Here is a 25836-nt window from a genome sequence, read left to right on the forward strand (position 1 = left end):
TCAGGAGCTTGAGACCATCCTGGCTAACACGGTGAAACCCCATCTCTACTAAAAATACAAAAAAATTAGCCGGGCATGGTGGCGGGTGCCTATACTCCCAGCTACTCGGGAGGCTGAGGCAGGAGAATGGCATGAACCTGGAAGGCAGAGCTTGCAGTGAGCCGAGATAGTGCCACTGCACTCCAGCCTGGGCAACAGAGTGAGACTCTGTCTCAAAAAAAAAAAAAAAAAAAAAAAAAAAAAGTCAGTGACTTTTAAACTTGCAGAGTGCAACCATCACATGAACCTAGTTTTAGTTTTCCATCACTAAAAAGTCCCTTTAAGTCTATTTACAAGTCCCTTTGCCATCCTTTGTATCCCTGGGTGGTACTCATCTATTTTCTGTCTCTATAGATTCGCCTTTTCTAGACATTTTGTATGTGTGGAACCATATATTATATAGTGTTTTGCATCTGGCTTCCTTCAGAAATATGTTTTGGGAGGCTCATGCATGTTGTAAGATGTATCAGTACTTTGATGATTTTTGTTTCTGAACAGTATTCTGTTGTATGGATATATCACATTTTGTTTGTCCATTCACCAGTTGATGGATATTTGTATTATTTCCTTTTCAGGACATGTTATAAATAATGCTGTTATGAACATTCATGGACAAGTCTTCGTGTGGACATACTTTTTCATTTTACTTCAGTAGATTCCTAGTAAACGAAATTGCTGAGTACTTGTATGTTATGATTCTTTTAGGTTTATGAACATTTTCTGTTGATTTTTATTTAGGTCTGTGATCATTTTCTGTTGATTTTGTATTCAGAATATTTAATTTTTGGCATATTGCTATAAAATGATCCCAGCACCATTTGTTGAAAAGACTGTTTTTGCCCCATGTAGTTGTCTTGTACCTTTATTGAGCAGCATTTGACCATAAATATAAAGATTTATTTCCGTACTCTCAACCCTGTGACATTTATCTGTATGACTATCCTTAAAAGGCTAGTACCATACTCTTCTACTACAGCTATATAGCAAGTTTTAAAATCAGGTAGTGTGAATTCTTCATCTTTATTCTTGTTTTTCAGTATTCTTTTGGCTGTTCTAGTTCTTTGTCTTTCTATATGTTTTAGAGTTTGTCAATATCTGCAAAACAACTACTGGGATTTTGACTGGACTAGCTCTGAATCTATAGATCAATTTAGGGACAAGTGGCATCTTAAGATTGACTCTACCAATTCATGAACGTTACATATCTCTGCATATATTTAGTCTTAACTGATTTCTTTTATTAGGCATTGTATACTCTTCTGTGTATGGGTGCTGTACATATTTTGTTAGATTTATATGATTTGTTAGATTTATATGTAAACATTTAATTTTGCACTGTTCTTATGTAACAACACTTCGAAAATTCAGTTTATTTTTAATCTTTCATCAAACCCCATCAGTTGAATTCATCTGTGTCGTATTTGAATCTGGCCGCATATCAGATAGCATCTTCCAAAAGAGAGTAAAGAGCTTCTAATGTTTTTTTATTGTAGTTTCCAGGAGGTAAAGGGATGAACCATTTTTATTATTTTGACTCAGTGACTGGTCAGGAGTTGTTTAGTAAGACTATCATGTCAGTCTGTTCACATGATCAATAATAATGTGATAACATAAAACACACAAACCTTCCTGAAGGAGTTTGGACTATTGGGAAAGGACAAGCATATAACCTTCCTGTTCCTTCTTCTGTAGGTGTTGCAGCATCCTTGGAAGTGTCAGAGAGCCCTGGGAGTATCCAAGTGGCCCGGGGTCAGACAGCAGTCCTGCCCTGCACTTTCACTACCAGCGCTGCCCTCATTAACCTCAATGTCATTTGGATGGTCACTCCTCTCTCCAATGCCAACCAACCTGAACAGGTACTTCTGTTCCATCCTGCGCTACCTCTGAAAGGTTAATCTTTTCAGAGGAGGTGGGTAGGGAAGCATCCTGAGTACATCTTTGGTTTGAAGAGTAAGGTGGCATTTTCAATGTGTGTGTGCTCTTTTAAGGCCTACTCCTCTGCCTTATCAGTCAACTATCAGAAGAGGCTATCCTCTTTTTAGAAAGGTAACAGATGTTAAGAATATCCTCCTGAGTGTTTTGTGTAGGAACCTGTAATTTTATCAAAAACATTGCTAATAGGCAATTTTGACCGTAAGGGACTGGCACCAACATAGATGGTTGAGAGCATACTTTTAAAAGATAGTGATAATAGTAAGGAAGTAACATTAGGTTGTGGTTGATTTTTTTAAATTTAATTTCACTAGTATTTTAAAGTAAAACATGACTAGCCATGTTAGCCAGCTCAAAAAGTCTCATATAAATTATTAATATAATGTGTACATGAAAGAACGTACATGAAAATGGAAGCTACTCCCCAATAAGCTGCAAAATTACAGGAAAAAGACACATAATTTGTAGAACTCACTGCAGAAAATAATGCCCAGGAAGTTAATGAATTGTGATAATGCTTATACCTTTATTTACAATGTTAATGAAACTTTTCTCCTTCAGTAAGCTTATTATTACCTCAAAATATTTGATAAGCTAAATTTTCTGATATGAAATTAAATAGAAGCTTCTTTTGTTTCTTCACAAAATTTTTGTAGTTAGACTCTGCCTGCAAGATCATTTTGTCCAACCTTATTATTTTAGGAATCAAGGATGGAGTTAAAGAAGTAAAGAGCTTGAGTAGAGTTACTAAATAAATTTACAGGTAGAACTTGAATAGAACTGAGTCCCTCACTCACAGCCCAATGGGCTTTTTGTTATGTCATTCTAGGTCTTCCCTGAAGACTTAACTTTGATAATAGAGGCTGACATAAGAACAGCAGTCATGGACTTGTAACTCTACTTCCCTTCTGTGACATTTATTTACTTTCAATCTATACCTATGATCTATCATTGTGTGACCTAATAAGCATGAGAATGGCAGTGCTAATATTTTTTAATTTTTATTTTGGAATCAATTTTTTGAACTGGTAAAAATATTTATGAACTGATAGTAGGGTGGGTATCAGCAAAGACATTTTTTATGTTCTGATGTGTTAGATAAGGAAAATATATTATTCTAATTTGGTATGTGAAAGATTAAAACTCCAAGATACCTATGAACAAGTACTGGAAAAAAAGTTGATGATAACTCTCATATTAGAAATAAAATTTTCCAACGTTTGGTGCAGCATTTTAGTACTGTCTACCAAATAGTTATTGTTTTGTGTCTAGGAGAGGATAGAGTGGCCAGTGTATTTATTTTGCTTTCTTTTCCAGGTCATCCTGTATCAGGGTGGACAGATGTTTGACGGTGCCCCTCGTTTCCATGGTAGGGTAGGATTTACAGGCACCATGCCAGCCACCAATGTCTCTGTCTTCATTAATAACACTCAGTTATCAGATACTGGAACCTACCAATGCCTGGTCAACAACCTTCCAGACATAGGGGGCAGGAACATTGGGGTCACCGGTCTCACGGTGTTAGGTGAGTGACACAAGAGTCCTGGGCTGTTTGGGCTTGACTTACGAATCTACTCTCAAGCATACTTGCTTCTGCCCTTGTTTCTACACCTTCAGTCTGCTTATGTTCCTTTTCTGTCTTCTCTCAGTTCCATCTCTTCTCTGCTTCTCCATGCTTCTTATATATAGTCTCCCCCTCCTTTCTTCATTTCTGGTGGTCTCTAAAACTTACTCTTTAATGACTTTCTTCTGAAGGTGAAGAAAGATGGTATCAAATACCATCAGAAGTGGTCTCTCAGTTTTCTTAAGCTTCTACAGGACAGAACTTATTGTTGAGCACAAATTAAATCAAGAATGACGTATTTTAATACAGAGCAGAAGTTTTTGCATGTGTGAGAATAATACTATTACTTCACATCTGTGTGACACTGAGTAGGATCACCACAGTTCTTGGCTTGCACGTGTTGTCCTGGCATAATTATAATAGTGCCTCCTTTTACTCTCAAAAGTATCCTTGTTTGAAGAATAAATAATATTATCACCTTAATACTGAGACCAAATAGATTTAGGTTTTTTTTCCCCAGATTGCATAGAAAATAAACAACAAAGTTTAGATTAAAATTTAAATCTCCTTATTCAAACCAGCACTCTTTCCATTACACCATGTTGTTAGACTATCTCATACTAAGTTATATCTGTTATAAACATGTTTGATTTTTCAGTTCTTCTGTCTCTAATATAAAATACTGCTTTCTAAATGAATACTTGTGTAGAGGTGGCTAAACTCAGTTCATCTGGGGAGATGGAAGAAGTACTTAGAGAAGGTTGATGTTCTTGATTCTCCTCCATCCTACTCAAGTCTCAGAATCTACTCCTGTAGTCCTTGTCAAACTCCACCCACCCTTTCTTTTTCCTTCATTGTTGTTGAGTCACTTAAGAATACAGGGGTTGGGAATTCTTGTCATTTTCCCTCTGCTTTTGGTGCCTTTTTCTCCCAGCCTTCAAACAGAATAAGAAAACTAATGACCAAGTCGGGGATTTCTATTCTCAAAATCATATTCATTGTATTATATTAAAAATGGTATAGATTCTAAAATACTCTTGAGTACTGAGTATAGTGTACTAATGGAATTAAATATTCGGATACTTATACCTATAAGTTAGGTGACTGACTTCCTATATTATCTAACATTATTTCTTTTTTCATTTGTCCAGACTTAACTTCTCGGCATCATTTTTAAAAAGAAGATAAAAGAAAGTCCTTAATATATTTTATAATTAATGCTACCTCCAAAGAATTATTTTGGATTTCTGTTCCTGGCATCACAGTGACAATGACAAAGGCAATCAAAGATTAGTTTGCCCCACTGCAGTAGATACTAGGATTTGCTAAGATTTTTACTCTTCCTAACCACACCCTTTTATTGTTCTCTTCCCCTACCCAGTCTTTTTTTTTTTTCTGATTCCTATGTATACTCTGCATTCATTTTTTCATTCATTCATTTATTCATTTTGGAAAGGGTGTACATATTTACTGAAAAGTCATTAGCATTACAGATAAATCATAAATTGGATTTAAACTCTACCGTCTGCATTCCCCTGCATGAAACTTCAAGCCATGGGCTTAGTTTATGGTTTTGTTTTGTTTTGGTTTTTACCACCTTCTTCCTTTAGTGTTCTTTTTGGTAATTTTTGTTCCATGTTTTTTGTGTCCAGTCTTAATGGTTGTGAAATGTCCACTACATTATTATCAACTCTGCTTTTACTTGAACCTTAGTTTCACTTTCCCCACCATAAAGCAGAATTTGGTATAAAGTAGGTCTGTCCGGTTTTTGTCTGTACAGTAACGCAGGACCTTGTTAAAGTGGTCTTTGCCAGAGGATAGTTGGCAGGATAAGGGTTGCTTTTCCCTGAAATCTCTAAAAGTGGCCTCTTTCAGCAATGTTTTTAAAAGCAACATGTTGATACAATGGATCTTAAGAATTCTTCAGAGGAAGCAGAGTGAAAAGAAGATCTTAAGATACCTTGAAAATATAATCAAAAGGTGAAGCCCCTTTGTGCACATTTGCCCTCTGCTTACCAAAGCTGCGGGTCTGCTCCTGTGCCTAAGCCTCGTGAATTGGTACATGACTCCTCTGGGTTCAGGTGTGAGGCTGTCTCCTGGTATATGTTCCCAAAACAATGTAATCTAAGGGTCCAGTGTACTGAATGTTGATGTCTCCTCCGTCATCACTTGGCTCACAGTAAAATGTGTACTCTATTGCTTACTCTTCCTGTTATAGTTCCCCCTTCTGCCCCACACTGCCAAATCCAAGGATCCCAGGATATTGGCAGCGATGTCATCCTGCTCTGTAGCTCAGAGGAAGGCATTCCTCGACCAACTTACCTTTGGGAGAAGTTAGACAATACCCTCAAACTACCTCCAACAGCTACTCAGGGTATGTACAGTGCTGCTTTACCCATTTTATTAGTTATCATGGACAATTCTAATATTAAAAAAGTAATTAACTTTAATAGGTTTTGAAAAATAACACCCTATAACTGCTGAAAAAGCTTTCTGGATCATTTTGTGTTTTCAACTTTAAAGTGAATAAAACATTTTCTCTCTCTTCTCTATATTGCCTTTATGAAATGTATTTCATCCAGTGGTAACTATATATGGGAACTCTTCCCGTTCACATGAAGATTTAAAGCACCTAAATAATAGCTTCTTTGTGTTAACTGTAAGACAATCCTTGAAATTTATATATGAGAATACACTTCCTGCTTGAGGTAGAGCTGCCTGTTTTACTAGGAGAAACCTGAGCATAGTGTCAGGAGGGTCGATTCTCCTGTTTTCAGCCTCAAATCTGGTTAGAGGAGGAAGATAGGAAAGAGTAAAGGAAAAGGCCTCAGGTCACAGGAGATCCAGGAATTGGTCACACCAAACAGGTAATAATGGAGGAAGCCTGAGTGTCATGGATGATTTCTACATGTAAACCCAGCTCCTTAAATTTAGTTTTAAAGAGGACATCCTTAAAAAATTGAAGAGATTTTTGTCAAATAAAATGAGGGGAAGATATAGAATTACATTATAAAATACTCTAGTTCAAGAAAATAAAATTTAGCAGCTTCGAGTATTACATCATCTCTAATACAGAAAATGTTTCTTGTTGTATTCTCAGGGTAGATTTACAAATCTGAAATTTACACGTAAAGTGTTGGCAGTTAATGGAGAGGCCACAAACAACCTTAATTAGGCCACATAAGTCTGAATCATATTGATGGTCCACGCCTGTTGTGGAAAAGGAAAGTCCTAAGTTGTTGTAAAATTATTCACATTAAAGAGCCAGCGCCACAAGCCTCTAAAGACCCTATAAATTTCTGCTAGTAATCTCAACAAATATTGATGGACCTTACAATCGTCTTTTAATTAACCTAGCCTCAAATTCATCATTAAAAAAACTTTTCAACATAATAACTTTTATTACTTTAAGAATGATTGCTGCAATACTGTTGTTCATTGCTAAATGTTTCAGCCACACTGTTGGCTAAATAGCTGCTTTTTGTGGACTGATTTGTCAATCTCACCATTGTAAATGACATGATTAAAATAGCCCTTGTCTTGACATACTGAAAACTATATTCAAATTTTAGATTTTCCACTGTTTCTGTAACAGTTCGCCTCTCTGGGCCCATGTTGCTTTTTTAAAACAAAAATAAAGGGGTTAACAGTATCATCCTCAAGGTCCTCTGTGGCAGCGTTTTGTTTTTATTTGTAATATCTCTGTGGAATATTGGATAGAGTTTGGAATTTTAAATGAACAATTGACAGTGGTTATTTGTATGTAAGTTGAGAAATAGCTGTAGAAATAGCCTTCCATAACCTCTTTATTTCTGGATAAGTGTCTATCAGTCAGATTTCTTGATATTGTATCCTTTTTTCAACTTGAATACTTTTTGCAGCTTTAGGTATAAAAGTGAACTTGAATGACAAGGATGAAAACTTTGTCTTTTATAAACTCTGGATTGATTATCAAACTTACTTTGGATTACCGTATCTATCATAATCATGTACATTAAATGGTAATATTTTTCTTCTAAATTTATCTCTTGACATCCATATTAATAAAGTTGATCTCAAAATAGAATATTACCCCAAAATAATTCAGATTTTTTTCAGAAGATTTACTTTACTAATTATGTTTACATAATTAATATAAACTCATGATGCATTCTCTGAAAAAAAGAATATTTGACACTAGGAGAGTGAATCCCAGAAGTCTGGTTGGTGACAGGGGAATAATATATTGAGATAAGAATTTCTCTTATATGTAGAGACTAGCTTGCAGGAACTCCCTCTAGCCAAATCTGGGACAATTCAGACGTTAAAATAAATATATAGCCCATAGAATAAAATAAGAATCACCAAATCCCTACTGATAAATAAATGGAGTCAAAGAGCAAGCCTTTTTTTTTTTCTCAGTATGATGCCAACTGATGTATATACAAGGAATAATGGAGTTAGAAAATCATCACTGAGGTGAAACAGTGAGCAAAAATTTGATGGGAAGCAGGCTATTTAGTTACAACGTATGTCCCCCAAATTATTTATTAATGACAAAAAAGTAACTTTATAAGGGAGAGACCTGTTGGATACCACTTTAACCAAGTGATCAAAGTAAACTTCGCCAATATTATGACAAACTGATGTCACGTACCTCTTAATATATATACTGAGAAGGACACATCATTTCTGTGATATTACTGTCAAAAACACATAACCTAAATCTCATCATGAGGAAACCTCAAACAAACAAATGTGAAGGCAAAACTATCAAGATTGAAAAAGACTAGGGAGTTAACCCATTTATGCCTGAGGTTGCAAGTTTTTGATTTTTTGCATTCAGACATTGGCGATGACCTTGAGCAGTAGGATGTAAATAACTCCCACATGCTTAGCATTCCAATAATGGAACACTGGGCATAAATGGGTTAAGATGAGTAGATGTAATGAAGAACCTTGGCTTAGAATCTGAACAGGAAGAGAAATAGCTATAAAGGACATTGTTGAGATAATTGATGAAACTGAGTATAAACTATAGATTAGCTAATACTCTTAGATCAGAGTTAAATTTCTCAACTTTGATACATTTACTGTGATTATATAAAAAGTGTCTTTGTTCTTAGGAAGTATTCACTAAAGTACTTAGTGGTAAAAAGACATGATGTCTTCAACCTTATAAGAGAGACTCAGTGCATTAGCTAGTTCCTTTCACCAAGTAAGGACTGTAAAGCAAATTTACCGTGCACTGGTTACTTGCCCGAGTCTGGTGAGACAGAGCATTCATACACAAAACAAGTTTCATGAAGTGGATTTATTATTTAATAGGCAGCAAAGGACAACAGAAGCCTAGCATTCAGTGAAAGCCAGTTCCCCAAGGCTCAGAAAAGTTTCCTGGAACAGATAGAGTTTCGTCTGCACATGTCCACTTGCACATCAGCTGAGAGAACCCAGAAAGCAGCTCACTCTGAGTTTTATACCCAAGTGTCACTGCGCTAAAGTGTTGAAGGACATCCTGTTTCTAGGAGGGTCTGGAACAGAGCCTGAGGTGTTCCAGTCAGTTCCTTCTTAACTCAGGATGTTGTATTCCCAGCATGTTCTATACTTATGCTTGAGAACAGCAAGCAAGAAAATGGGAGGAACTGAGTTGGTCCCAGACCACCCAAAGAACTGTCCTGAAAGACACAGCAAGAAGACATCATCATCTAGAAACCAGGAAATGGGCTCTTACCAGACACTGAATCTGCTGGGGTCTTAATCTTGGAGTTCCCAGCCTTCCAGAACTATGAGAAATAAATTTCTGTTGCTTATAAAGTACCCAGTCTATGGTGTTTTGTTATAGCAGCCTAAACAGACTAAGACAATGAGGAGTCTAAAATAGTTGAACTGGTAGAAACAGAGAATAAAATGGTGGTTTCCATGGGCTGGGGAGTGGGGGAAATGGGGAGATGTGGGCTAAAGGGTACAAAGTTTCCGTTATTCAGGATGAATAAATTCTGGAGATCTAATGTACAGCATGGTGACTATATTTAGCGTTACTGTATTGTATGCTAGAAATTTGCTGAGAGTAGATCTTAATTGTTCCCAACCACACATACACACAAAGGTAGTTATGTGATGTGACTGACATATTAGATTGGGTGTGGTAATCTTTTCACAGTATTTATGTATATCAAAATATATACCATAAATATATACAATTTTTGTTAGTCAATTGTGCTTCAATAAAGCTGGGGAAAAAAGAAAAACAATTGTGTAATGCACAAGGAAAACCCTCATAACAAAGAATTATCTGGGACCGAATTTCAATAAATAAATTACATTTAACATTTTCTATTGTTAAAACATCCTTGCATTTATGGAATAAAGTCTCTTTGATTGTGATTTTTAAAAATAAATTGTTCCATTGGGTTTGCTAATATTTTAATAAAATATTTGCATCAGTGATCACCAGTAAGAACGGCCTATGGGTTTTTTTTTCTGTCTTCTATTGTCCTGGTTCAATTTTAGTACCATATAATACGAAATAATCTTATGAGTTTGGCAACTTTTCCTTTTTTCTATTCTTTGAAATAGTATGAATAAGTTGGGCATCATGATGATTCTATAGAATTTGCCTATGAATGTTTGCCTTGCTCTTATGTTTTTTCGTAGATTTTTGATTTCTGATTTAGTTTCTCTAATGGTACAGGCTTTCTATACCCTGTTTTTCTGGAAAATGTCTTTTTTGTCCAAGTTATACATATCACCATCAAGATGTTCATAGAATTCTCTATACAAAAACAGAATAATGTATTTAAGAGTGTAAGTTCTGGAGACAGTGGACATGGTTTTGAACCCTGAATCCAGGAATCACTGGGTATGTGACCCTGTGTCTTAGTTTTCTTATATGTAAAATGGAGACAATCATCATGACTAACTTATGGTTGGATAAAGATTGAATAAGCATGTAAGATGTGCAGAACAGCAGCTGGCATATGTAAGCCCCTACTAAATATTAATATTTAAATTACCATCATCATTGTTATGAAGTTTTAAACTCTGTATTTAGTCCCCTTTTCATTCCTAATACTGTTTATATGTGCCTTTCCTCTATTTTAAAAATCTATCTTGCTAAACTGCGATTTCGATTTTATCTAACCCCTCTTGTAACTTGCATAAATTTCTTTCCTCCTTCCCTCCCTCCCTCCTTCCCTCCCTCCCTCCCTCAGATGTTTGTTAAGCACCTATCAGGTGCCAGAAACTGTTCTAGATGCTGAAGATACGTTGCTGAACAGGATATTCTTTCCTTTGTAGAGCTTACATTCTAATGGGTGGAGATGGAATATAATCAGTAAATTGTAGAATTTGTTACAAGGTGAAAAGTTCTGTGGGGGAAAATTAGATCAGGGTAAAATAGATTAGTTAGGGTATGAGGAGCAGCAGTTTTGAGTAAGGTGCTTAGGGTAAGCCTCATTATATTCTAGCAAATATTTAAAGATAATGAAGGAATGAGCCCTGTGCATATGGGGACTGGAGAGCATTCCAGGCAGAGGGAATGGACATATGAAGGCTTTGAGGCAGGCATGTGCCCATGTACTTGGTGAATTGTCAAAGAGGTCAGTGTGTTTGGAGTGCAGCCACCAAGGTGGAGACTTTAAGAGCCATTATGTTGCAGGTGTTGGGATATTTGTACATGCATTGCATAGGAAGCGTTATAGTTGTATTATTCAATGTTCTGTATCTTTAGCAATATTTTACATGCTTCAGCTATGTTACTCTGAGAAATATGTATTTAAAAATCACATTGTAAGATTGTGGATTTGTCAATTTGTTCTTACAATTATGCCAATTTTCTTTACCCATCTTGAGCCTGTGTCATTAGATGCTTACAAGCTTGTTGTATTTCATTGTTTCTCTGTTTAATAAGCTTTTTGTGTTTTTTTAATTACTAAACTTAAAAGATACAGTGGCTTTCTTTGGTTAATTCTTGTTGGTATGTTTCTATTATATGGTTCATTGGCACTCAGTTGTCTGTGCTTTATGTTTTAGGTATAGTGCTTATAAACAACATATATCTGGATTAGTTTGGTTTTCAGTTTGTAATCTGAGAGTGTCTGTCCTCTGAATTCATTTATATTAATGATTATGGGTATGGTTCAATGTCTAATATTTTATTTGAGGTTTTCCATTTATTAAGCTTTTTGCTTTTTTCTTTGTCCCCTCTTCCCATACCTTCTACTGATTATTCGAATATTCTTTATAATATTTTTTCTCCTCTACTTTTGAAGTTATAAGTGTATTTCTCTTAGTGCTTATTCTTAAAGTTCTTAAATACATACTTGATTTAATGTAGTCTAGAAGTAAAAAGAAATCTCTAATCTCTATCCAAATAATAGGACCATAGAAAGCTGTCTTTCTTCCATTTTCCCTAATCTGTGTGAATATTTCATCTCATCAGTTCTCTCTCTTCTCTCCTATTAGCCATTTTTTGGACCTTTTCATTCTGTCCACCATGACTCTCAGCTTCTCTCTCATATGCTTAATTTCTGTATTTTTATTGTCTGCATTTTAGTTATTTTCTTGGCTTTAGTATATTTGTTCCATCTTGTTTTTAACTTGTCTCCTTATTAATCATCCCCATTTTTGTCATTGTTTACATACATTTCAGTTTTATATAGATTTACCCAAAAGTTTGCCAGTTTTTTGGCTCAACATTGCTTCTTTCATCACAGTCATTTTTTCTGTGTTCCATTTTCTTAAGTACACACACCCTTCAGTAGGTATTACATGGATGATCTATGAGTGTTAAGTTGTTCTCAGGTTTGTTTTTCTGAAAATATCTTTTTTCCCCTATACTCTTTAATGCAGTTTAGTGAGTATAGAATGCTAGATTATCAGTTATTGTTTCTCGAGAATTTGAAAATGTTTCATTTGCTTCCCACCTTTCTTGTTTCTGTTGAGAAATCCCCTGGTAGTCTGTAGGCATTTGCATTTTCCTACCTTTGCTTTTTGCATTTTTTTTGTACTTGGTGTTGTGTAGATCCTAGAATATATTTTAGGTATGTGTTAATTTTTATTAATCCTGCTGTGGGCTTGTGGTGCTTCTTAAATTGAGAGTTTTTTTGTCACTTATTGAAAAATCTCTGTCCTTATATTTTTGAATATAGCCTTTTCTCTTGTTTATTGCTTCCTATTAGCTCTTGGTTTAGTCTTTTAATTCTGTAAACCATGTTTTTTAATCCTTTGCTTATCTGTAAATTTCTTTACCTTTCTGTGTGGCATTCTGGTTATTTTTTGTTTTTGTTTTTTATTTTTCCAGATCACCAGTTCTCGCTCCTGCTCTGATGGCTGTTCAGCCTGTCCTCTGAGTTTTAAATTTATTTTCCTCTTTTCTTTCCTTTTTTTAAGAGATAGAGTCCCGTTCTGTCATCCAGGGTGCAGTGCAGTGGCACAATCACTGCTCACTGCAGCTTCAAACTCCTGGCCCTTAAACAATCCTCCAACCTCAGCCTCCCGAGTAGCTGGTATTACAGGTTTGAGCCGCAGCACCTGGCTATTTCTGTTTCTATGTTGCTTTTGTCTCTTCATGGCATCATCCTCTTGTATTATGGTGACTATTCTGTATATGTTTAATAATTTTAAGCATACTAATTTTATAGTGAACTTCACATAACTTTATGCTCTTTGTATGCTAATCCTTCTGTTTGTTGTGTAGTTAACTTTTCTTCATGGTGACATTCCTTTCCTGTTTTCCTCATGTAAACTCTTCACCTGGATTGTTCTTCTATAGTTTCTCTAAAGCTGTAGGTTATGTTTTCTATTTGTTTCTGCCAACAGCTCTAGAGGTTTCAGGAAGATGAAGGGATGAGCAAAACAGGAAAGGGATGATTGTCTGTACAGTGAGGGTGGTTGGGCGGCTGGGCCCTGTGCTGGTGAGTGAGATGATTGGAGATGTGAGGCAACACGGGGTTTGTCCTGCAGCAATTGAAAATCCAGGGCTGGAGCTAGCTCACAGGAGCTGCATATCAAGCCATGGAGTGGAATTCCTTCCTGGAATGACACCCACTCTCCAAGTCCTGCAGCTTCTTGGCAACCAAGGGTGGAGATAAGCACAGTTACTTCTCACAATGGTCAGGAAAACTTGGAAAGCTGAGGGATAATTAGAAAAAAAGCCACCTCCTTTCTGACTTAAAGGGGAGAATATCCTTCACACTTTAAAGATGCATAGAGAAGTTTAAAATGTGTTTTTAAAAATTATGTGTAAATAATGGCAATTCATTTTCTATCCATTCTTTTACTTGGTAAATATAAAGTATGGCATATTTAGTTTCATTATTAATGGTTAGCATTTTCTCAAACTAGATTGTACATTTTTCTTTCATGGTTTGTAAGAAATCCTCTGTTTTCCTCATCCTTTCATAATTTAATACAGTGAAGAGAGATGATTAACTCTCCTGCTTGCCTGAGAACTCTGTGTAGATCTTTAGAAATCATAGCTGTAGCAGGAGAGTATCTTAAATATCACCATGGTCCCACTCTCATGAGGGAGAAGACTGAGGCTCCTAGAAGAGAGCAAGTTTGCCCAAAAGTGATAGGAAGTACTAAAATTCTCTTGGCGTGGTTGTAACACTCAGGAATCTTGATATTCTCTTTCTCTGTCTCTCTCTCTCTCATCTCTCTCCTCTTTGCTCTCTCTCTCTCTGTCTCTCTTCTCTCATTTTTTAGAGACAAAGTCTTGCTCTGTTACCCACCCAGGCTGGAGTGCAGTGGCATGATGACAGCTTACTGTAACCTCAAACTCCTGGGCTCAGTTATCTTCGTGCCTTAGTGTTCTGATGGGGCCTTGCTATGTTGACCAAGCTGGTCTCAAATGCCTCGGCCTCCCAAAGTGCTGGGATTATAGGTATGAGCCACCACACACACTGATTCTGTTTCTTGGACTGACACTGCTGTTTCCCTTCCCAGTAAGAGTGGTTCCATAATTTTTTTTCATGGGGAGCAGAAACATTTTTGCCCACTAAAAGTGCTGAATAAATGAGTGTTTTTTTCTGCTTCATCAAGATGTTATTCTAACTGAAGTTGAGTTTTTTTTTTTTTGCCCTCTGACATAAAGAAGCAAATCCTATATAATGTTCAGTACTTCCTCTTTTTAAAAAGATTAAATGCCAACAATTATCACTATATTAATTTGTGTATATATTCATTCATTTTTAAATATATGTGTGTGTATGCATACACACATAAACACACACCTTATTCTGTGCAACTGCTTCAGAGTTGAGTGTTGGGGAAGGTAGAGAAATACAAGGAAACATATCTCCATCCTGGAGCTCACTGCCTAATGGAGGAGACGGATATAAAGAGAAAATCATAGCACTACATGTTAGTGCTATAAAAATGTATGCAGTGCTATAAAATTTAAATGATAGAAATATTACTTGTCCCTGAGGAGTCCGGGAAGAATTTTATAGGGAAAAAGATTCCCAAGCAGGAAAGGGGTCTTAAATGATGGATAGAAGTTTTACTGGTTAAAAGTGGGTATTATAAATACAGGGAACCATGCTTACAAAATCTTGCAAGTGTAAAAGTTTGACGTTTTCAAGTGAGAATATCTGTGAAGCTGACATAAAGCGACATGGGGATTTGACCAGAGAGGTAAAGTCCAGATTGTGAAAGGCTTTATGTAATATGCAAGGAGTTTGGATGTTATCTTTAACTGTAGAGATGCACTGACATTTATAAACAAGAGAAGATCACCAGATATGCCTTTTAGAAACTGTGTCAGTAATCAGGCTGAAAGATTGGCAGCCAGTTATAAATGGAAGGCTTTGATAATAGCCCCATCAAGAAATGAAGAGGACCTGAACTAAGTCTCTAGTGACAGGGATGGAGAAGGCACAGCGGGGAAGGGTAAGATTCAAGAGAGATTGAGGAAAAAATTACAATATATGGAGCTTGATTAGATGTTTGAACTGAGAAGAGTCAGAGTTAACCCAGATTCCTGTTGTGGACTGCTGAATCAACAGTAACCATCTTAACTCAGAAGAGGAATTTGTAGAAGTTTGCTTGAGGAAAGCAGTGAGTTGAGTGGTCTCCTGGGACCTCTAGATGGGGATTGAAATAATGATAATGATAACATTTCTTGAGCACCATGTGCCATTCTTTGAGAATTAAAGAGCAACAGTCAACATAGAGATATACTGATTCAGAAGAATCTGTTGATGTCCAGTTAAAAGTAAAAGCAGAGTAAACAGAAGTGGGTAGGAGAGAAGCAGTCAAAATGCAATTAGTTGGTCTTGCTTGTAGCTTTTGCCATGTGATAAGTGTGTGGTCATGGCCTTCTTGTATGTTGCTAATGGTGAATCATTTTTGCAAAGAAATACTAACGTATTTATACATACTACATTATTCAAATAATGCTGAGTAATGTTCTTTGGTATTTTCACAAGTTTGAATATTTGCTATAGGCTTCAGCTCTTTGTGAATACTTGAATGGCAGAAACACAAATAGAAGAGGATGAGAATGTTGCTCTGCAGGATACTAACATGAGATCAGAAATGAATTTAAAATCTGATTTGGCAAAAACAATATCTGTTTCAATGCCAAAACAAAATCAGGGCAAACAGACAAAATATTTTTATCATTGTCTGAAGGAACTGAGCTACTGTGAAGCGGGATGTATCCTAACATCCATCTGGATGGTGTTCTTGGAAAATTCTATTAATGGGAACAGGTTCTTTCCCTGTCCCTTCTCCATCTCTGCCTTAATTCAGCCAGCATCAACACAAAATGAAATAAAATTTTCTGTGTCCAATGTTATATTTTAAATTTATCTTTAAGAGTAATAGAGTTTGATATTAAGTATTTGTGTTGTTATCTTTAAGTTTTTCCACAGATTTTTATTTGACATTTATTTTGTATTAATTTTCCCTTTATTTACAATTTTTAAAAATTAAATATCTTTTTCAGGTTAGGATCATTTTTACATATTATTGAAATATGTAATTTTGATGTAACATATTCATTCAAATAGCAATAAAGTATGCATCCATTGTTACATAGCCTGTAGAATACTTCTGAAACTTTTATATAAGAAATTTTCAGTTTATTATAGTCACTCATTATTTAAAATATATAAATCATGAAAAATATATAACTTATGATTTAAGAATTCTTATCTATCACTCTTCAAATCCTGAAGATCAGTATCTATTGGGAATTAATATCCATTGGGAGACACTGGACATTTTTCATATTTCTTGATTGAATATTTTATGATTCAGAAAAATATATCAGTTCCCCTAGAAGTGCCAGGAAGGAATTCCCACATGGAAACATTACCATGTACCATACTAACCTTTCATTTAGTCCTCACAATAATCTGCGGTTGTAGGCACTTTGGTAGCTACAAATTACAGATGAGGAAACTAAAATGTTGATGAAGAACAGGGAACACACTCAAGACCGTATGACTAGTAGTAGGTAGAATAGATTCAAACTTAGGCTGTCCAACTGGAATGTGCTCTTAGCAGATACATCAGCTACTAGGCAGCCAGAGGCAGCATTCTGGAGCTAAGGAGAAAGGATGGAACTGGAAATGTACACTAACATTTGTTTTTTTCTAATTCAGAAGGGCCTTCTATGCCAGATATATAGTTGGTGAACCAGGTACATAGTTGCTATGAACTAAAACAGTGGAGTGTGATGTCCTTTGAGTTCCCCAAACTATGTAGTTTCATGCCATTGAACTTTCCCTATTATTTAAAAGAAGCTGAAAAGAATATTTTTTCTCTGACTTTATTTCAGAAAACTACTTCCCTGCCCAAGCAGACCAAGTGAAATGACAGATTGAGGAATTAGCCTGCTAGTTTCGGGAAGGGCTGTGTGCTTTGTGGCTGCAAACAGTCTGCTGTTTGCTGGAGTTGCTCCCTTCTCTATTTTGCCTTGTCTGCATAAACAGGCTGTTTTGTTTTGGTTAATCTTCTGTTATCAATATACCTGTCTCCTTCTCTGATTATATTCCAAGTTAAATCTACCGTGGTATATCAACCTCATTTAGTAATATTTTCTTACAGTAACATGCTCATGGTGTTGGCATCTATAGAGACAAAAGGAAGACAATGGCTTCACCTTTTAAAAATAACTTTTTAAAGCAAGAATATTTAGAGTTTACCTCTTTCTGCATGCCATAATGCTGCGTAGAGGAGCTGTTTACAGTTTCCCAAATTGTCTCTGGAAATGTCAACAAAATTACCAGTTTTCTATTCAAATTTTTAGAATTCCAGAGCTTAGGAGAAAACCCACCACCACTAACAACAATAACAACAACAACAACAACAACAACAACAACAACAACAACAGCAAAAACCCCAGGAACACAAATTATGTAGTTGATTGCCTGGAGATTATGGTTTTCTTGCTTTGATGATATTAGTACATGTGTTGAAGAGGGAGATAGGCACGTTGCTTAGTTTATAATACTAACAGCATTGGAACATGTATTGGTCAGGAGATATTCTATAGATGCATCCTATAGAATAATGTGATTTTAAATGCCTTACTAGAATGCCAAGTGTATATATGGTGAGTACAAGCTTTGAACTTGGACAAACCTCATTTTATAGATTGCTGCTACTTGTATACTCTGTGATCTTGGACAAATTACATAGCTTCTCTGAGCTGTCTTTGAAAAGTAGGGAATATAGAACATAAGCTTGTTACGAAGATTAAATGAGGCATATTCAATGTTTCTTAGGACACTGTATGTGGTACACAACAGACACTAAAGAGTAGGCAGCCCTTTTATTTATTGATCACCTTTATTTAGCACCTTTCTGTGTGCCTGGTAATTTTTGAGACAGCAATTATTTTCTCCTCCCCTGTGGTCTATTTGATTTCTCAATCCCTCATTAGATGCCCCTCCTGTATGCTCCCCTATCACTCTCTGTTCTCTATCTCTGGCTGGCACTACCCCATATATTGTAATTGTGTGTATACTTGTCTCATTAGGGTAAGGGACTGGGCCTGTCTTGTTCATTATTTTATCACCATCCTCAGAAAACCAAACACAAAAGAAGATGCTCAATAAATATTTATTTATTAAATGAATGAATTAATAAATGCATGCACACTTTACTCAGGTCTGCTTTTGCTGAACCCTCCTGTCTGCTTCTGCCTTTGATCTAGATAGAGATGATGGTTGCCAGCAGAAACCAGTTAACTAAATCTTAGTTCCATCTAAAAATAAGTAACCCAGGGTGGGGATAGCTCCAGGTGTAGCCCCAGGCATACTTGGACTTTGTGTCAGAGTATTTTTTTACTTGTCCTATTAGGAAGCTTTTCCATTTACTTCTAAATTTGCAACTATTTTGAATGGTTGAGATGACTGAATGTATTCTCTTTCCTGCATAAGGAAGGCAGTGAAGCCTAGAGCTTAGAGGTGAAACAGCCCCTTCATCCAATTGAATTTCTTAACAACCAGCTGTGTAATCTTATTACACATCTAAAGCTTCAGTCTCCTTGACTGTTCAATGAGATTAATAATAAAAATACCTCAGGGTAATTGTAAAGATTGAAATAATACATATAAAAGCTTACGCAATGCCTGGCACATATTAATAACTATTAACTTTTTAAAGTTATTCCTGTAAGTCATTTGTATTTTATAGGAATAAATAATCAAAATATGCTAATGATGAATTACTAAAATGTGAACTAGTGAAACATTTCTTGGCAATACCAGTGCAGTGGCCTTGAAAAGTTATTGTTCAAACTCCTGATATGGGGAACATAATTGACTGAAAGCCCTGCTGCTTCTCCTCTAGATCCACCACTGCTTGGCACCAAGACCAAGCTTCCTCTGGGCTGCTCCCAGCCAGTGATGAGGAGTTAGGGTTAGGGTTAGGGCCTAATGCAGGCCTATTTCTACAAAGCATGGGACTCCTTTAACATGTGACTTTGGCTCAAGGACTCCCCATCTGCCTACTGGACACTTCCATAAAACTGTGTTGCAGCCTGAGACTCTTCCTACCCGATCTTCCTTGCTTCCCTCTCCCCTTGACAGTGAGTGGTGAGACCTACACCGAAGTCTGAGGCTCTCCCTGCCTCCTGCAGCTTCCTCTCACATTTCTTTTACTGGTATTTCCTCCAGGAAACCTCATGCTTGTCTTGGTGCCTACTTCTTGGAGGATCTGACTTAACACAAACAACTGTAATTGTTGTTAGGGAGTAACAGTCTATATCTTAGAGCACAGATTTGATATTTTCTTCATCAGGTATGAAGTTAAAGTTATTATAAGTTTAACATGATCTTTATGTTACTGCAGTTCCTGAGAACTAGAATTTGGTGTTACCTTAAATTCTCTAGGATAAGTATTAGCCACCATTTCCTCAGAGAAATCTACTAACATTTAGGACTTTACATGCTAACCTGCAGATTGAGTTTTAAGATTGTTCTTATTTAGGACAGCCCTCCAAAGTTCCAGGTCTTTAAAGTGATACAGTAATTTTAGTCTTTAACATTCATGAACCAATAATTTCTCATTCTACCCCCCCAAAAAATTTATTGATAGCTCTCCAGTGTTCATCTGTTTTTATAGTCTTCTCCTGATTTCTTTGGTTTTGCTATTAGTCCTGCCAAATCCTCACTTGATTATTGTTTTTGTGACAGACCAGGTCCAGGGAACAGTCACCATCCGGAACATCAGTACCCTGACTTCAGGTTTGTACCAGTGTGTGGCTTCTAACGCTATTGGAACCAGCACCTGTCTTCTGGATCTCCAGGTTATTTCACGTAAGCATATGGAATTCTGATGTCAACCCTGGATCTGAAACTCTAAGATCTTTGTTATACCAGAAAATGAAGAGTTCTGCTGAATTGTCTTAAGGTTATCTGAAGATTAAATGGAAATTGTTTTGGTTTTAATTATTATTGAAAATAGTTTATAAATGTTTTAGTATACTTTCCAGCCTCAGCAATATGATAATCTTTATGACAAAATATCTTTCTCCTCAGGATCAATAAAATTGAACAAGTTCTTATTGTATAATGATATATACATTATGAAAATGGTAATAATCTTATGAGTATAGCAAGACCTTCTCGTGTTTTTTCCTAATTTTTTATATCTGCATAATTTTTGAGTGTCTAGGTTGTAAATGGCAGTGTAGAAAACTTCTCTTTAGTTGAGAATTCTGGGATATTTGAATTCCAGTTGCGAAAGGGAGTGATCTGGCTGGGTTGAGGTAGAAGGATATCCCCTAGTTTCCAGCATTCGTGTAGGGTAGATTAGGCAAGTTAGATTGGTGCTGTCTGTTACCTACTGTAGGTATTGTTCTCCTAAAATGTGCAAGTCATTTAATTGTTTATTCATTCAAAATATGTTCAGCGCCTACTATGTGTTGGTCCTAGCCACTGACAATATAGAAAGTTAATTGAGGTTTAACTTTATATGGATGAAAGATTTTAGACAGTTTTATACATTTTAAGCAGATTATCTAGTAAGCTTATGTGCTTATTACAGTTGCATGGGTATATGCTATTTCTCTCTTTCTTTTTTTCTTAAATATACCTTAAATATATTTTGCAGCCCAGCCCAGGAACATTGGACTCATAGCTGGAGCCGTTGGCACTGGTGCAGTTATTATCATTTTTTGCATTGCACTAATTTTGGGGGCATTCTTTTATTGGAGAAGCAAAAATAAAGAGGAGGAAGAAGAAGAAATTCCTAACGAAATAAGGTTTGTGTGTCAGATTTTTCAATTTTGTCCTGCATAGCCATTGTGTATTTCTATTCATTTTTGGCAGTTAAGATATATCTGCTAATCGTAAAGCTCTAATGGCCAAGACTATTAAAGTGGCCACATGATATTTTCTTGTATATCACTTTTCTTCATGGTACCACACAGCTTTATTCACTGGATCATGAAGGAGGGGACGGTCCAGCATGTGCCCAACTAGGAAGATACAAATGAAGAATTCCCCTTCTCTTCCATATCTCCGGGATAGGCAGGGTTAGGTGGCTGCCACAACGGGAAAGGTAGTGTCTAAAGCATGCGTTTACTATTGACATTTATAATAGATGTGAACATAAAGCAAGAAGGAATGCCATAAGAGCATACCAGTGCCTGTACACAGTCAGGCCACAGCACTATGGCTCAGAAAGGCAATTTGGCTCAGAAAGGTAGTTCAGACAAGAATAGGAACATTTTAAGAAAACAGTGCCAACATGATCTTTAAAGAAAAGTGACCTAGTCATACTGGGGAGATTTGAGGGTCCAGGCTCAGTCTCAGATTTCATCATGGCATATCTGTATTGAAAATGCTGTAATGACTCCAGTCTCCATAGTGAGACATACCATAGCCTTACAGGATCTGATTCTTGCCTGCGTATCTTCTCTCTCACCACTCTCAGCATACTTTGCCTTCTAGTCTGTCCTGCATTTTCCCATTACTCAGAGGTTTTACTCAAGCCTCTACTCTCTTCCTGGACCATGCTTCTCATTTGATCTATCTCTTTACTAAATTCCTTAATCTGATTCTGGATTAGGCCAGGCATCACCTCCTCACATAAGTTGTCTTTAGCGCCTTGCCCAACCTTTCAGACTTGTGAACTTTCTTCATTGATTACTACCCTCCATGACTAGAGGTTTCTTAGGTAGGATTTGTGTCTTTTTTACATGAAACATATTGTAAAGTGTACTCAATAAATGTTAAATGAATTGGTTAACATCTTAAATTAAATGACTTCTTTTAGCCTGTTGTAATTCTTAAGTGTTGGGCCATATGCAGGGATAGAGTCTTCCCCAGGATAAGATTACTGAGGAGAACCTCTCATCAGCACCCCACAGTTATTTCTCAGTCTCCATAGAGCAATACAGTCAGGCCAACTCTGATTATTTCTTGAAGTTCTGCATACCTATAGTTTGATTTCCCAGCTATTTTATGACACCTAGTTTAGTAGATTTCTTCATGGACCAATTTCCTACTTATAGTAAATATTTATGAGTGAATAAATATATATTTACTATATATATATGAATATTTACTATAAATATAAAGCAAGATACTATATATTTACTATAAATATATATAAATCAAGATTTTTTATATATTTACTATATGATATATAAACATATTTATGTGAATTTTGTTTACATATATATTTAAAAGTTGTACTGGAAGAGACATTCTCTGAGAGATCTGAGATTTCCTTTTCTGCTGTTGGAGACTGAGAAGCTGAGGAGAGATTTTCTTGACCATTGTCTCAAAGGGAATGGATGCCAAAGCTGAGACCATCCAGGGTTGCCATGCCTGCTTTCACGAGAGACGTCCTGGATTTGTTTTTTGGATGTATAAGCCTTAACATGAAAAGAAAGATTCCAGGGTAGGAGGATAGGATTAACTTGAAGTAAATCCTAATGACAACTTTATTTTGTTCCTTTCAGAGAGGATGATCTTCCACCCAAGTGTTCTTCTGCCAAAGCATTTCACACTGAGATTTCCTCCTCAGACAACAACACACTAACCTCTTCCAATACCTACAACAGTCGATACTGGAGCAACAATCCAAAAGTTCATAGAAACACAGAGTCAGTCAACCACTTCAGTGACTTGGGCCAGTCTTTCTCCCTCCGCTCAGGCAATGCCAGCATACCGTCCATTTATGCTAATGGGAGCCATCTGGTCCCGGGTCAACATAAGACTCTGGTAGTGACAGCCAACAGAGGGTCATCACCACAGGTGATGTCCAGGAGCAACGGCTCAGTCAGTAGGAAGCCTCGGCCTCCACACAGTCATTCCTACACCATCAGCCATGCAACGCTGGAGCGAATTGGTGCAGTACCTGTTATGGTACCAGCCCAGAGTCGGGCCGGGTCCTTGGTATAGGACATGAGGAAGTGTTGTGTTCAGAAATGAATAAATGGAGTGCCCTCATACAAGGGGGAGGGTGGGGTGGGGGAGTGCTGGGAAAGAAACACTTCCTTATAATGAGTAAAATGCACAAAGAAGGAGGCAGTGCTGTTACTTAGCCACTAAGATGTGTAAAATGGACTGGAATGCTCTATCCTGAAGACTTACTTCCCCACCAAAGATGTCCTGGGATTCTGCTGGATCTCAAAGATGTGCCAAGCCAAGGAAAAAGATACAAGAGCAAAATAGCACTTAAAATCCAAACTGCCGCCCAGATGGGTTTGTTCTTCATGCCTAACTTAATAATTTTTAAGAGACTAAAGTGCCAGATGGAGTTTAAATATTGAAATTATTTTAAAAGGTATGTGTCTTTAAGAAAATAATGAGCAACCCTGTGATACGTTCTGTCTCTCCCAATTCCCTCGTTACGTAGAGGGCTTAATGGTATAAATGTTTAATATTGGTCCCAACAGGGCTGACTCTTCTATCATATAATCAAAACTTTTTACATGAGCAAAATTCAGTAAGAAATGGGGGAAAACAAAGGAAACGTCTTTGAGAAGCCCCTTCATATTTATTTATTTATGTCTTCCTGAACCATGAATTTCATATTTGGAATATTGCTATATTGACAGATTCTTGCCTGTCTGTGTTATTCTAGGATCTGTTACAGGTCCATGGCAATTACTGTTTATTTTTTCCTGGAAAAATATTTTTTTATAGAAGATTTTTTTTTAAAATACATGAGAGGCATTGGGCTAAGAAAGAAAAGACTGTTGTATAATACCTTGTTCAATGGTTGTATTTAGTGAGCTCATAGAGGTCCATCATATCATGAACGAGCTGGGTTGTGTGGGCAGGAAGGTAGGGCTAAGAGGTTGTAGGCTTACTGGGCAGCCTCTCAGAGCAAGGTTGTTCAGATCTCCCTTGCTATTACAGTAGGTTAATATTAATGAGGACAGCACCTGATGCCTTTTGTACTGAGGTAGATAACTTTCTCTTTATTTGACAAGTAGAGTTTAACTTACTTGTCAGGGAGGGCAGAAGTTGTTTTTCTGTTTTTCAAAATAATTCTTTTTGCAAAAGAGGTAAGACTGAGACAAAAGGTGTATCTTCTGGTGTGCTGCTGGAAGTGTCTACCCTACATTTGTGTAAGCTCAGGGTTGCAGTGTTGCCCAGATGCATTTTACACCATTGTAAAGGGATTCCTTTTGTGGTTACTACCTGGCTTGGCTGGCCTTGCGGTTCACCAGATTAATTTACAAACTCCCCCACTTTATTTTGTGCTATGTAGATCTGGTCATTTGACTGTCTTGCGTTAACCGCACTTTAAGCAACTCACAAATTTCTTCCCAGATTTGTTTCCTAGATTATTTATGATACTCATCCCATGTCTCAGTAAGAGTGTCTTTTCTTTCTGGGATGTGTTCTCTCACTCCCTCTTACCACCATGCTTTTTGCCCTCTTCTCCTGCAAGCATAGTCTTCACAGGGAGTGGCTTCCTTCCTAACTTTTTTTTTTTTAGTTATTTGAATGAATGGACACCAACAGCTGCTGCAAACACTGTTTTTCCAAAAGGCTACACTCAGAACCTAACCATTGCCAACCATTTCAGTATTGATAAAAAGCTGAATTTACTTTAGCATTACTTATTTTTTTCCATTTGATGGTTCTTACTTTGTAAAAATTTAAATAAATGAATGTCTATACTTTTTATAAAGAAAAGTGAAAATACCATGACACTGAAAAGATGATGCTATCGGATGCTGTTTAGAAAGCATTTATCTTGCATTTCTTTATTCTTTCTAATTATCTAAAATTCAATAAAATTTTATTCATATAAAATAAGTTGTCATTAATTATCAATACTAATGAGTATGTCATTTTAAAGCTTAGTATTTAATGTTACAAGCTTTTCTCCATCCTGTTAAATAATATTTATAATCATTTTAATAGGCATATGGTATTCCAAAAATGACATAACCTTTCTCTTATTATTAAAAATTTAGTTTGATTCAAATTCTTACCCATATGACTGAAGATTAATGACCCTTTTCATACATTGAACTGTTTTCCCATTTCCTAGAATGAAAGTTCATGAAGACAGTCTCTATGCTTGCCTTTTTCACCACTGAATCTCCGTCACCTACCACAGTGCCTCCTGTGGGTGTTGAGTAGATAAATGCTGACTTCTGAAATGAAATTGCTAAGTCGAGTTATGAGCATGATTGTAGCTCTTGATGTGTACTGGATCATTCCTTTGTTTTAACTTTTTATTTTGAGATAATTATACTTTTACATGCAGTTGTAAGAAATAATAGAGATCTCATATACCTTTTACCTCTTTCTCCCAGTGGTAACATCTTGCATAATTATTGAACAGTATCACAAGTTGACATGGATATAATCTATCAACCATACTCAGAT

At 36.4% G+C, this 25836-nt stretch overlaps 1 protein-coding gene across 16 annotated transcripts in view; it reads left to right on the forward strand.

The window, feature by feature from the left end:
• The window catches only part of LOC105470347 (immunoglobulin superfamily member 11), a 268851-nt gene extending 243594 nt beyond the window's left edge, over nt 1-25257 (forward strand). For 15 of the 16 annotated variants that reach the window (XM_071092387.1, XM_011722216.3, XM_011722219.2 and 12 more), the window contains 6 exons: nt 1732-1895; nt 3289-3496; nt 5754-5909; nt 20167-20289; nt 21086-21236; nt 22944-25257. In XM_071092387.1, coding sequence (XP_070948488.1) covers nt 1732-1895; nt 3289-3496; nt 5754-5909; nt 20167-20289; nt 21086-21236; nt 22944-23385 — 1244 coding nt within the window. In that variant the 3' untranslated portion in view covers nt 23386-25257. The remainder of the gene's footprint in view (nt 1-1731; nt 1896-3288; nt 3497-5753; nt 5910-20166; nt 20290-21085; nt 21237-22943) is intronic. The other variant, XM_071092388.1, reaches the window with a different exon arrangement.
• The last annotated feature ends 579 nt before the right edge of the window (nt 25258-25836 follow it).

Source organism: Macaca nemestrina, chromosome 2 (genome assembly GCF_043159975.1).
Source record: "Macaca nemestrina isolate mMacNem1 chromosome 2, mMacNem.hap1, whole genome shotgun sequence".
Lineage (NCBI taxonomy): Eukaryota > Metazoa > Chordata > Mammalia > Primates > Cercopithecidae > Macaca > Macaca nemestrina.